The sequence below is a fragment of the Herpailurus yagouaroundi genome, unplaced genomic scaffold, assembly GCF_014898765.1.
Source record: "Herpailurus yagouaroundi ecotype Mexico unplaced genomic scaffold, PumYag 428, whole genome shotgun sequence".
In the NCBI taxonomy this organism is placed as follows: Eukaryota; Metazoa; Chordata; class Mammalia; order Carnivora; family Felidae; genus Herpailurus; species Herpailurus yagouaroundi.
In genome coordinates, this window is record NW_024412645.1 from 1,818,428 (window position 1) to 1,832,799 (window position 14,372).

At 38.4% G+C, this 14,372-nt stretch overlaps 1 protein-coding gene across 6 annotated transcripts in view; it reads right to left on the minus strand.

Moving 5' to 3' along the window:
• Nucleotides 1–14,372, minus strand: part of HORMAD2 (HORMA domain containing 2) — a 90,725-nt gene that overhangs the window by 3,403 nt on the left and 72,950 nt on the right. For 5 of the 6 annotated variants that reach the window (XM_040463979.1, XM_040463981.1, XM_040463980.1 and 2 more), the window contains one exon: nt 29–1,016. In XM_040463979.1, coding sequence (XP_040319913.1) covers nt 912–1,016 — 105 coding nt within the window. In that variant the 3' untranslated portion in view covers nt 29–911. Of the gene's footprint in view, nt 1–28; nt 1,017–14,372 lie in introns of those variants that run through there. The other variant, XR_005787034.1, reaches the window with a different exon arrangement.

A 14,372-nucleotide genomic window follows, 5' to 3' on the forward strand; every position in this document is an offset into this window, starting at 1 on the left:
CTAAGTGAAGAAAGAGAAGTAAAAAAAATACTGTGCATTTTGGTTTTATTTAACTGGAAAGCACACATATTCAACATTTAGCTTATTGAAGTCCTATCCATTTAAATTAAGTTATTAAATTGCATGTTACTAAATAATAAAAACACTTTCAGTCACTTATTATTCATCTAATACTAATCATTAAGTCTGTCAAAATTCCCTCAGAATGAGGGAATGAAGAGTCTGCAGGTTACAGACTGATAAACTGAAGTGTTTGTTGGGAAGCATTCAACGTGGGCCTTAAGAAGGGAGCCAGTCTTCTGCATTGCAGCCTATTGCCTGTCTCAGGTTGGCCAACAGAGCAGGGCATCAGGCCAGATTTGAGGAACTTTACAGGGAGAGTACACTTTGGTCCAACACTTGGCTGATCAATCTCGTGATTGAAGTTAACATAAAAATCACACCTGCATAAGCACCACCGCATACATCCATGCAAGTCTGTGGGAATTCTAATAAAGCTATAGAGGGTTCCAGTACACAGGTTACAACAAGTTACAACATTTCACAGTAGTCTAAATACCTGGGGAGTTTAGTTATGCAAAGAAAACCCTCCTTCCTTTGAGAACAACAGCTTATGTCTTTTCAAAATAGCTGCTGTGGTTCTTTTACAAATATAAAGGCTGTCTTGTCTCTAACTCAGCCTTAAAGTAATGCTATCCCAAGGCAGCCCCAGTAACCTTGTTTTCTTGTGACAAAGTGAACCCATGCTCTACTCAGTAAGTTAGCACTTAGTAAATTGACTAAAACAGTTGAGCAACAAATTTAGTAAAAGATTTTGGTGACAGGAACTTACTTTCCTATTAAGACACTTCATGCATGTTTGTTGTAAAATAAAATTATTTTAGAATAAATGCAGTGAAGGTATCTAACTTTCATTTTCTGTCAGGGATGAAGACTTTCACTGGTTCGCTGACCTTCCTCTTCTTCCTGGAGCTCTGAGAACTTTGCTGACTGCACACAAAATTCATTCTTTGAATCTGTGAGAATCACCAGAGAGGCACAATTCAGCAGAGATTTTGACGTCTGCACAAGGCATATACAAGACAGGTAGACCAAGCATTAATCCCTCTAGCTGCATAACGGATCCAAACCTGCTTTCCTGTGGACTGGTTTGGCCCTGCACAGAGGCCCTGCTGCCAGTATCAGAGTCTGGTATTCCAAATTTCAGGAGCTGAGGTCCCCTGGAGGCAGCCAGTTTCAGGGACAGTTTCTTGGCTCCCTTCAGTGAATTCAGCACATCCAACTCTTAAGGGAAGAGTTGTCAAGGTGTGGGGCCAACAAGGAGCAATTAAGGGTCAGGAGAGATCTAGGGCACTGATTACTTTAGAAGCAAATATAATTGAAGTCCCAATTTCAGTTAGCAGCAACATACAGCCTTATCTTTCCTATCATATGTTCAGATTAATCAATTGGGGAGGACATGACCCTTCTTTCTGCTGGAAGAGAAGTGTATATTATTGATTAGAGGGAAGTTAATTAGTGAACCATCATGGATATATATTTTCCCATTGGGCTCGGATTTAGTAAAGATTTTAAAGCTTATTTTTGCTTAACTGAGAGAAGAACTGGATGTGTTATAATCTTGCAAACAATCCCTAATGACTGTAATTCCAAGAAACACAGAGTTTTTATATTTTCCAGCCACTAGATGGGAGGAAAGGTTTTTCAATATCCTCTCTTCTTTCTTTGGTAGGAAAATGGAATAAAACATATTTTTAAGCAAGATTTGTCAGAATATCTAATAGAGGTTTCTAACACCATCCTGTTTTCTGTTATAGATGTAAGTTTTTGTTATTATTGGTATGTTACTACTATAAAATAGTAGGAGTGTCAAGAAAGCACTTAGGTACCATTTAGAACCAAAGATTGGGTCTACAAATGGCTACTTTAATCACTGTTTTTCTTTAGTTTTAGAAAGCATTTGAATTTCTGATCTCAGAAACCACAAATTCTCTTTGGCTTAAACTAAGACATCGATTGTAAAATTCTGAAAAAATAAAATGAGCAGCTCATCAAATAACTGGTTTGTTTAGATATGTAAAAGCATGAAATGGTCTGCACTAAAGGGAAAGAAATAGCAACATAAAGCACAACAACCAATTTCTTTATCCAGGAGATGAATTTGTTACAGTGTGGCTGTAAAAAAAAAAAAAACAAAACAAAAAAAGCACTCAGTAAAATTCAGCTTTTCTAGAAATGTTGCTTGGGTATGCTTTCCATTCCAATGAAAATTTCCTCACTTCTATCAAGTCTGAGTATACTGAGAAGAAAGGAAGATGGATATACAAATCCTCAAATGACAAGTTGGCCTGATGGTTTAATAGTATTGTTTTCTTTTTCTTCTTTACTCAAAAGTAAACCAGTTTTACTACAAGTTTCAGAACTGTATGTTTATTGCAGTGAGTTAATCAAAACATCTTTAATAATGTATACAATTTCAAGGCAACCAGTGAGGCCTGGGAACTCTCAATGGGTTTATGGAAAACTAGTGCATTCAAAAGCAAGTATGTGATCGGTCAGGGGACACTTTCTAACATAGACGAATAATCTATATTAACTGTATATAAACCAACAATTTATCCATACATTTTTCTGAGTGTATTTCAACTGGCTGAGTTTGCATATATGATGCCAAAGCCAACCAGGCAAGCAAAGGGCCAGTGATCAGGCAGCCTAGACAGATTATCTGGGTGATCTGAGCAACAATGGATGATCATCAAATGATGTCTAATGCACATCATATTATATTTAAACAGTTAGTTGGGGCGCCTGGGTGGCGCAGTCGGTTAAGCGTCCGACTTCAGCCAGGTCATGATCTTGCGGTCTGTGAGTTCGAGCCCCGCGTCAGGCTCTGGGCTGATGGCTCAGAGCCTGGAGCCTGTTTCCGATTCGGTGTCTCCCTCTCTCTCTGCCCCTCCCTTGTTCATGCTCTGTCTCTCTCTGTCCCAAAAATAAATAAACGTTGAAAAAAAATAAAAAAATATATTTAAACAGTTAGCTTTAAAATTTTTTTTAACGTTTATTTATTTTTGAGACAGAGAGAGACAGAGCATGAACGGGGGAGGGGCAGAGAGAGAGGGAGACACAGAATCGGAAGCAGGCTGCAGGCTCCAGGCTCCGAGCCATCAGCCCAGAGCCCGATGCAGGGCTCGAACTCACGGACCGCGAGATCGTGACCTGAGTCAAAGTCGGATGCTTAACCGACTGAGTCACCCAGGTGCCCCTAAACAGTTAGCTTTTAAAGTGTTTCTTTTATACAGACTAACAAGGGGCTACTATGATACACTTACCAATAGGGCCTCAGGAGTAGAGTATCTACATATATGTCTGAAAAAAGCCCTGAAGATATGCTTTGTGCTATAGGAGATTTCCCTACTTTCCATTTTTGGCTTGGTAACATGTTCTCCATTTGAGAAGCCAGAGAACAGGTTTTGCCTTAAGCACAGATAGGATAGCTAGCTGACTTGGTGGCAGTATTTGAACAGCACTGGAAAGGGTCCTTTCTTCTAAATGATTCCATTTATCATTTATTCCTTTATTCATTTACTGAAAAACAAATGTTTACTTGAATGTTCTCCCAGAGTTCTGTATTTGGCCATCTTTTCTCCTTATTCTTCACATTCTGCATATGTCTCCTGGGAATCAGTCACCAATTATAAGCAAAGACCTCCACATTTATATATTCAGCCTAGATCTTCCTTTTGAACTCCAGATCCGTGTGTGTAATCAACTAATGTAATGTAATCAACTAATGCCTACTAATAATCTCCACATGGATGTTCCAAAGAAAACTCAAATGCAATGTGTCCAAATTGGAATTCATCATCTGCCTCTCAAAGCCAACTCCGAATCTTTGTTCCCACTCTCTGTGATTCCCCTAGGGGTGTTCCATTGAAAACCCAAGACTCATCCATGGCTACTCCATCATTCTCACACTACCATCTAACTAACCGCTAATTCCTATTGATCCTACCTCCTTAACAGCTCTCAAATCCATCCATTTTTCTCTACTGCTACTGCCTCTACTTTAGCCCAGGCCAACATCATCTCTCCCAAGTACTAAGTCTTGAACTCCCACTACTACTGCTTCTCCAATCCATTCTCCACTCTGGAGCCTAATTTGTCTTATATGAAATCTGACCATGTCAGTTGCTGTCATCCATCCACTAATGACTTCTCACTGTCCTCAGGATAAAGTCCAGACTCTGTGTGGCCCTTGCCTACCTCCGCAGCTTCATCTTGTCCAGACTTACTGAGAGCTACTTGCAGTTCCCCAAAAGGGCCCTGCTCACTTCGCTCTGCATTTTGCCTTTAATGCCCACTCCCATGCCCTGCTTCCCCCTTCATCACCAGGCCCAGGGTCAGCCCTGGAGTTTCTTCTGCCTACTGGCCTTCTGAGATATCTCTATGGTTGCATTCTGTTCTTACCCCTTTTGTGGCATTTACTACATAGTGTTATCAGGCCTATGTATCAGTCTGCTCATCCAGAGGATAAACTCCTTGAGGTTAGTGACAGTATCTTAGTTATCTTTTTATTCCCAGTTCCTGATACCTGGCAGGTGCTCTTAAATTACTGGCTGAAAGAATGAATGCATTTTTAAGATGAATGTAAGACAAGCCCTGTGCTGGGCACTAGGACAATATCTCTAGCAATAAAAAGATGAAGACACAGACATTATCAAGGATCGGGTCTTATAAGGAAGAGGCATTAAGTGCATGATTATAATATAATGCAATACAATATAATAAAAAATCCATTCAATAGCCACAATAGACATCCATTAATTAATTCAGCAATTATTTATTGAGTTCCAGCTCTGTGCATGGTACTGTTCTAGGTGCTTGGGACACATCAGTGAACAAAAGAGATAAAAATCCCTGCCCTATGGATTTTACAATCTAGCTGTGTTACTTTTTGGCTTCCTATTTTCCAAGGACATCTCACTGTTTTTAGGAAATAGACCAAAGTTAATATCTTGGCTTTTTTCCACACACCACCAGTGATTCTTTACATTTCTAGGGAGTGAGAGGGGTCACAGGCTGGCTATAAGACCCTGATGAAAGCTATCCCCTCTCTCCTCAGAATGCTCACACCTGCAACTCACACACTCATCCACTGTGGCAGGCCATTTGAGGGGGCACCCCCGAATATCTCTCAGTTATAATCACTACCCCCCAGGACCTGGCTCTGCCCAGCAGTACCAACCTCACCTCCCCACTTGACCTCTCACTCTCTGCCCTCAGTTTTCTCAGAGCGTACTTCTTCCTGATTCTAGACCTTTGCATATGATGTTCTTCCTGCCTAAAATGTTCTTTCCCCTCTACTTCTTTGTCTAGTTAGTTCATATTCATTCTTTAGATCTCAGATGAAAAATTATTTCCTCAAAGAAACATTCCCTACCTTAATTCCAATTAAGTTAGGTCCCCTAATCATATGCTCTCAATAGAGTTCCAGGAGATCAGGGACATGCCTGTCTGTCTTGGTCACAACTTGTACATAGTAGGGGCTCAATATATATCTCTTGATGAATAAATAAGTGAATGAATCTTCAAAGAGTACTCTGCCTGCAGTGTAGAAAGGTACTTGAGGCATCAAGTGGATGCAGGGTGATGAGTCATACTGTGGTAGTAGTAAGGGGATAACTTGGGTGACAGTCCAGATGAAAAGAAGTCAACAGTGAGAGAAATATTTAGAAGATAGAGTTAGAAGGATGCCCAAATGGATATGACAGTAAAGAGCAGGTAGGTAGGTCAATAGTGACTCCCAGTTTCTGGTTTAACTAACTTTATGGATGAAGGTACTGTTCTTTCAGGTAGAGAACAATGGCAGTTTTGAACTTGCTGAGTTTGGAGAACATGTGAAACCCCCAAGTCGACACATTGAATAGGCAGTGGTATATGGAAGTCTGGAGCTCGGGAGAGAGGTCTAGGATAAGGATGAAAACTTGAGAGTCATCAGCACATGGAGGCTAATTAATGACATGGGTGTGGAAGAGTTTGTTTATTGAGAGATCTGAGCGTGAGAAGGGAAAGGGGCCAGGACATAGCCTTAAGGAACTCCAACATTTACAGATTAGGTGGAAGATAAGCCAAGAAAGGAGATTGAGAAAGAGAGAGATAAAAGAAGACTAGCAGGCTGTCATGTAAAGAAAGCCAAGGGAAGAGAGTTCTAAGAAAGACTGGAGAAAATAAAAGAGACAATGGTGGTGGTAAGTAGTGTCAGTTGCTGGGAGGTCAAGAAAGATGAAGACAGAAATATATATAATTAATTTAGCCATATGGAAATTACTAGGTGCATAGGATTTGTGGGGACAGAAGTCACCTTGAAGTCAGTTGAAGAGTATATAAAAAGTAAAAAAAAAATTGAGACGGCAAATACACAAAATTTTATAAAAGTCAAGAGGGAGTAACCAACTCACCCTGGGAAATTTAGAAAAGTCTTCTTAGCAAAAGGGGGACATTGAGTGGGGTCTTAAATAATGAGTAGGAGTTCACCAGACTGGAGACAGTGAGGAGGTGAGGTAAGAAAGTCATTCTAGGCAGAAGATTCAGTACATTTAAAGACACTGAATCATGAAAACACATGGAAGGTATATGGGAAAGTGAGAAATGTCCCTTTATTGGCTCTTAGGGTTAAATGCTATGTATCCAATACACTCCTGTTAAAAATATAAATACTCCTGGGATTATTACTCAATATGATGTTAGTGTAAATTAACTCATCAAATGGTCTCCAAGTGGCAGCCTGCTGAAAGCAGGGCCTCACAGGCCTTGGAAAGCAGACATAAGTTTCAATATAGAAACAGCAGTTCAGGGTACAGTACTTACTTTGCATTAGGAGCTGGATCTGCGTGGGGAGCCAAGGGGGGAGGGGGCAGCCCCAGGCAACCAGGAAATATCATGAGTACTTTATGTGCCTGGGGTGAGATGAGAATGCAGTGAATTTTGCTTACTTCAAAATTATTTGTCAGGTCAGATCTCACAAAATGTTTTCTCTTTAGAAAACCAGTCCTTACCAGTATAGATTTATAATCAAGTGTTAAGCATGGAATCTTTGGATTTGGAAGTTCCCAGATCAAGAAATTTTATGGTTCAGAGAGGGTGTGTGCTCCTATAAGTAAGTTATAGCAGTGATGTTAGTTTTGGTTCCTCTCTCTTAACATTTATCCTTTTTTTTTTTTTCACAATTAAAGGTAAATCAACAACAAGTATAAAATAAATGCTATTAGCTCAAATGTAGGTCAAGTTAACATTGATGAATGAGCAGTAAGAAATTGAATGCTTAAAGAGAACACATACCTCCAACTCCAGCAGAGCTGTGAGCTCTCTTATATGTTGGGAAGTGTCTCATGTTTTATTGGAATTTGTGAATTCATTTACTTTCTTGATTTTCTAAAATTTATGACCAGGGTTCTGGACCACAGATGTCTTTATTTAGGAGGTAAATATGTATTATCCATAGAGTCATAACCACATATTTCCATTAATATCCAAAAGTTATTATATTAGTTCTCCCTTTCTCCATATTTTCTAAAGCATCATATGGCTTTAAGAGCTCTAGGATTAATTCAGTTATTCAATAAACATTTTGGGGTACCTTCTCTGTGCCAGATATAATGTGCTAAGCACTAACAGTACAAAGCTGCTCAAGACATACTACATGTGTGTAGGTCTGGTAGGGGGAAACAAACTGGCTACAGATGAAATGATAGTCATGTGTAGGGTACAGCAGATGTTCCAAAAAGATCTTATTAGCTCTTCCTGAGGAAGCTTGGCAAGGCTTCAAAAAGGATGCAGAGCTTGCACTAAATAGTGCAAGATGAAGAGAAATTCACCAGGCAAATGGCATTAGAAATTGAGTTTGCAGGGAAACTATTCTAGACAAAAGGAGCCCAAGTCCAGGTATATAAAGCAGAATATTTTGGAGAACTGGGATAGTTCAGTACAACTAATATAAAGGGGATAGTGTGGTGGGCTGGGTCAGACAACGTCCTTCTCTGAAGTCTGGACTTTGTACTGTAATGGACCACCATCAAAAGTTTCTAAAAGCAGATTTGTTTTAGAAAGATTCCTGTGGCAGTAGTGTGAATGGTAGACTGGAGAGGAATAAGACAAGGAGCAATGAGGCTACTTCAGAAGAGAACTGATCTGGGCAAAAACAAGAGCAACAAGGAAGTTAGAGAGGAGAGGACTAATAAGGCAGAGGGCTGAGGAGAGAGAACAAATGCCTGAACCCAAACCTTAATATGACTTAATCATTCACTGAAACAAACACAGGGAAGGCAAATAAAGGAGTAAAAAATGACAAAAATTACATAAGTTTCTGGTAATGGCATTGACCAAGATAGGAAATAGAGGAAGCTCAGGGGGTAAGTGGTGGGACCATGGTGGGGAGGATGGATGGAGAAATAATTGACTCTGTTTTCAAGATTCTGAAATTGGAAGTGAGATATCCAAATGAAGATGTCCACCAGGCCATTGATGATGTGATCTGGAGCTCAGGATGGAGGAAACTGCATTAAGAGCACATACAGAAAGATGTATTCACTATGGACAAAAGATGGGATATTACTTGGGTTGTCTGGGTAGCTCAGTTGGTTAAGCATCAGACATTTGATCTCAGCTCAGATCTTGATCTCAGGGTCTTGATCTGAGGGTCATGAGTTCAAGCCCCACATTGGGCTACATGCTGGGCATGGAACCTACTTAAAACAAACAAACAAAAAGATGGGATATTACTTGAGGTCTGAAAGGAAGGAGGTAAAAGTAGATATAGATATGTGTACATTTTTTAATATAGGGGAAGGAAGTTGAATTATCCATATTTGATGGCCATAATTATTTTTACAGAGTTGAATTTAGGTTATCCACTTACAAAGGGAAGGAATTGATTTTGGGTGGTGCTTAAGACACTTAGGTGGTGAAAGTCTGAACAATGAGAAAGGCAGCCAATGATAGACATTTAAAACTAATGTTAATTGTTGCTTAGGTTCTGGGCGGTTTTAAGCTACATCACCTTAAAATTAAAATATGTAAGTTTAACATATTAAATTTTTGCTTTTTTTACAAACATTTGAATGCTTACCATAGACCATATACTGTGCTAAAAGCATCACAAATATGATCTCATTTATTCCTTATGATAACTGTATGAGTGCAGGGAGGGGTTTTTATTCCTCTTTTACAGATGTGGAAACTGAGCTCAGAGAAGCAAAATGACTTGTTCAGTTCACACAGTAAGTGGAAGTCTTGAACCCAGGTCTCCTGATTTCAAATTTAGTGCTCCTTATAATTTATGTTTTCATCCCAAAGGGGAAAGTGAAAGTAGGAAATTGCAGGAGATTTCTATGTAGGGTTCAAATCCTTCTATTTTGGGTCATAACCTAACAGGACCTCAAACTAAACACAGCCAAAGCTGAGTTCACTATTTTTCCTTTGTAACCAATTTTTCCTCATGACTTTTCAATTTCTATTAATCACCATTTCCCAGTCATCAAAGGTGGAAAACATAGTCACCTTACATTCTTCTCTCATCTAATGCCTACACAGAATTCTTGTAATGAGTAAATGGAATAGCACAGATAGAGCACCTGATATAGCAAGGCATATGCACAAGTCATTCAGTGACTGACAGCTGTTACCATTTCTACTGCCACAGGCATCCTCTACTCCAGCCAAACTGGATTGTTGTAGTCAGCTGAAAAATGAGCTGCCAAAAGATATTCCATGTCCTAATCCCTAGAACCCATGAATGTTACCTTATATGGCAAAATGTGGGGGGGCAGGGATCTTTGCAGGTATGATTAATGATTGTGAGATGGAGAGGTTATCCTGGATTACCTGGGTAGACCCTGCATATAATCACATGTATCCTTTTTATGTTTTTATTTTTTTAATGTGTACTTATTTTTGAAGAAGAGCGAGACAGAGTGTGAGCGGGGGAGGGACAGAGAGAGAGGGAGCCACAGAATCCAAAGCAGGCTCTAGGCTCTGAGCTGTCAGCACAGAGCATGACGTGGGGCTCGAACTCACAAGCCACAAAATCATGACCTGAGCGAAAGCTGGACACTCAACTCACTGAGTCACCCAGGCCCCCTAATCACATGTATCCTTATAAGAGAGAAGCAGAGGGAAATTTGAACACAGACAAAGAAGACAACATGACCACCTAAGCAGAGACTGGAGTGATGTGGCCATAAGCCAACGAATGCCAGCAGCCACCAGAAGCTAGAAGAGGCAAAGAACAGAATTTCCCCTAGAGCCTCCAGAGGGAATTTGGATCTGCCTACACCTTGATGTCAGCCCAATGACACTGATTTTGGACTTCTGGCCTCTAGTGGAAGAATAGATTTCTAATGTTTTAAGCCACCAAATTTGTGGTAATTTGTTACAGCAGCCTTCTAAAACTAATACAGTTATATTCTCCAAACATACCTCATTCTTTTCCCTCTTCACTATTTCCTGAATTTCAGAAAATGGAAATCTTCTATGACTTATTTTCTGTTAAATTTTGAATAATTCCTTCAAGGTTAATCTCTAACTGTTAATCTCTAATGGTAGAGGTAGGTAGCAAAAGAATTATTGATACCTACTGTGTGAAAGACATTGAGTAAGGCATTGCACTGCAGAGAGTATAAAACCGTAATATTAATGTAAAAGAATTCCCAAAGAAATTAAACCCAGACCCACATAAAGGACAAATTGTTTACAAACATTTATGCTGTCAGAAAAACACAATTACAAAAACATAATTTGGGGATTTGCTACCTACCTCTACTGTTAGAGAATAACTGTTCAATTACACAGTTATTCATACATCCTAAAGCCGCACTGTTACAGTAGCCATTAGTCAAATGTAACCATTTAAATTAATTAAGTTTAAATCAATCAATATTAAATAAAATTTAAAATTCACTTCCTCAGTTGTATTAGCCACACTTCAAGTTCACATATTAGACGTCACAGATAAAGAACATTTTCATCAACTTTCACAAAAAGTTCTGTAAGACAAACCTCTTTGCAGTGGCAATCTGGATATAATCCAAGTAAATAGAAAGTTTCCTAGGGACCATGGTGATAATGGAAATACAGAAACTAAAAATAGTTTTTCTTCAAAATGCAAAGACATTTCTTCAAAATGTAAAAATGACAATTTTCCCAAGATTATTTTATCAAGTTAGTGTAATCCCAATCAAAATTCCAATAGTATGTCTGTTGGAACTTAGTAAACTGATTCTAATAGTCACCTAGAAGAGAAAATGTACAGAAAAATCTTTAAAAAAAGAACTATGGGAGGAAAGGAGTTGCCCTTCCAGATAGCAAAACATAATACAAAGAGTAATTAAAACATAATGGTAATAACTTAGAAGTAGGCATATGGATCAGTGATATTGAATAAGAAGTCTAAAAACAAACCTATGTATGTATGGGGCTTTAATCTATGATAAAAGTGGCATTCAAATTAGCAGGAAAGGAAAGACAATTCAAGTAATGCCAACACAATGGGAAAATGTTCTCATATCAGAAAAAAAAATTCCAGCTAGTTTAAGAAGCCTGATGAAAAAGCAAAACCATAAACTTATTAGCTTATAACTTTAGCACTGGAAAGGCCTTCTCAATCAAGATACAAAATGACAAAACCATGGAAAGACATCCCATGTTTCTAAATTGGAAGATGTAATACTGTTAAGATGTCAATACTACCCAAAGACATCTACAGATTCTGTACAATCTCTGTGAAAATCCTAATGACATTTTTGCGTGTGTGTGGAAATAGAAAATCCACTCATAAATTCATATGGAATTTCAAAGGCTCCCAAAATGCCAAAACAATCTTGAAAAAGAAAAACAAAGTTGGAGGCCTCATACTTCAGATTTCAAAACTTATTACAAAACTGCAGCAATCAAAACATGTACTGGCATAAAGACAGATGTATCAGCCAAGGAATAGAATGGAAAGCCTAGAAATCAATCTTCACCTATATGACCAAATGATTTTCAACAAGGGCGTCAAGAGCATTCAATGGGGAAAATAAAGTCTTTCAACAAATGGTGTTGAGAAAACTGAATATCTGCATGCAGAAGAATGCAGCTGGATCCTTACACCACGTACAAAAATTACTCAAAATGGAGTGAAGAGGGGCACCTGGCTGGCTCAATCAGTAAAGTATGTGGCTCTTGGTCTCGAGTTTGTGAGTTCAAATTCCACAATGGAGGTACAGTTTACTCAAAAAATAATAAATAATTTTTTTAAAAAAAAGAAAAGCTAAAAAAAGAGGATTGAAGATCTAAACATAAAAGTTAAAACCACAAAACTCACAGAAGAAAACATAGAGGGAAGCTCATATCATTATATTTGGCAAAATTCTCTTAAGATATTTTTTAGACACCAAAACAGAGACAACAGAAGAAAAAACAGCAGTGCCTGAGTGGCTCAGTTGGTTAAGCGTCTGACTTCAGCTCAGGTCATAACCTCACGGTTCCTTGAGTTCAAGCCCCGCATTGGGCTCTGCGCTGACAGCTTACAGCCTGGAGCCTGCTTTGGATTGTGTGTCTCCCTCTCTCTCTCTGCTCCTCCCAACTCATGCTGTCTCTCTCTCAAAAATAAATAAACTTAAAAAAAAATTTAAAAAGAAGAAAAAATAGATAAATTGGCTTTATCAAATTTAAATTGTGCCTCAAAGAATACTACCAAGAGAGTGACTAGACAACCCGTGGAATAAGAGAACGTATTTGTAAATCATTATATCTGATAAGAGATTAATATACAGAATATATAAAGAACTTCTATAATTCAACAACAAACAACCTGATTAAAAACCAGGTGAAGGACTTGAATCGGCATTTCTCCAAAAAAGATATGCAAATGGCCAATAAGCAAATGAAAAGATTTTCAACATCACTAATTATTAGAGAAATGCAAATCAAAACCACAATGAGATATTACTTCATACCCATTAGGATGGCTATTATTTTTTGAAAAACCAAACAGAAAGTAAAGTTTTTAGGGATGACATGGAGAAATTGGAACTCTTGTGCATTGGTGGGGAATGTAGAATGGTATAGCTGCTACGGAAAATAGTATGGCAGTTTCTCATAAAATTTAAGATAGAATTAATATATGATCCAGCAATTTCACTTTTAGGTGTATACCCAAAAGAACTGGAAGCAGGAACTTGAACAGATATTTGTATACCCATGTCAATAGGAGCATAATTCACAACAGCCAAAATGTAGAAGCAACCCAAATGTCCATCAATGGATGAATATAAAAACAAAATGTAATATACACATGCAATGGAATATTAATGTCATAAAATCAAAGAAAATTCTGACACATGCGACAACATGGATGAACCTTGAGGACATGATGTTAAGTGAATAAATAAGCCAGTCACAAAAGGATAACTATTGTATGATTTCACTTATATGAGGTACCTAGTCAAATTTAAAGAGGCAGAAAGTAGAATGCGGTCACCAAGGGCTAAGGAGAGATATAGAGAGTTATTATTTAATAGGTATAGAGCTTCAGTTGGGGAAGATAAAACAGTTCTGGAGATTGACAGTGGTGATGGTTGCACAACAATGGGAAAGAACTTAATGCCACTCAATTGTACATTAAAAATGGGTTGCTCAGTTGGTTGAGCATCTGACTCTTGATTTCAGCTCAGGTCATGATGCCAGGGCTGTGGGATCAAGCCCCACATTGGGCTCCATGCTGAGCATGGAGTCTGCTTAAGATTCTCTCTCTTTCTCCCTCTGCCCCTCTCTCCCATTCATGTGCACACTCTCTAAAATAAAATAAAATAAAATAAAATAAAATAAAATAAAATAGTTAAAATGATAAATAAATTTTATGTTATATATATTTTTCCACAATTTTTAAAAGTGGCACTTCTCTTAAATTCAAGATGATTTAAATTAAAGAGGACAGGGGCACCTGGATGGCTCAGTCGGTTAAGCATCCGACATCAGCTCAGGTCATGATCTCACAGTCCATGAGTTCAAGCTCCATGTTGCACTCTGTACCAACAGCTCAGAGACTGGAGCCTGCTTTGGATTCTGTGTCTCCCTCTCTGTGCCCCTCCCCCACTCACATGCTCTCTCTCTCTCTCTCTCTCTCTCTCTCTCTCTCTCTCTCTCTCTCCCTGTCTCTCTAAATAAATAAACATTGAAAAGAATTTTTTAAAAAAGATAACAATCTGAAAGATCTATGAAAACTTCAGATGACATATCCTCTGAACCCTAGGAAACTACTCTAGAGAAACATTTCCAATATGCCCATACAGAGAGACATTCCCTGAAACAATGTTCCTAAGGAAAAGTAAAAACAA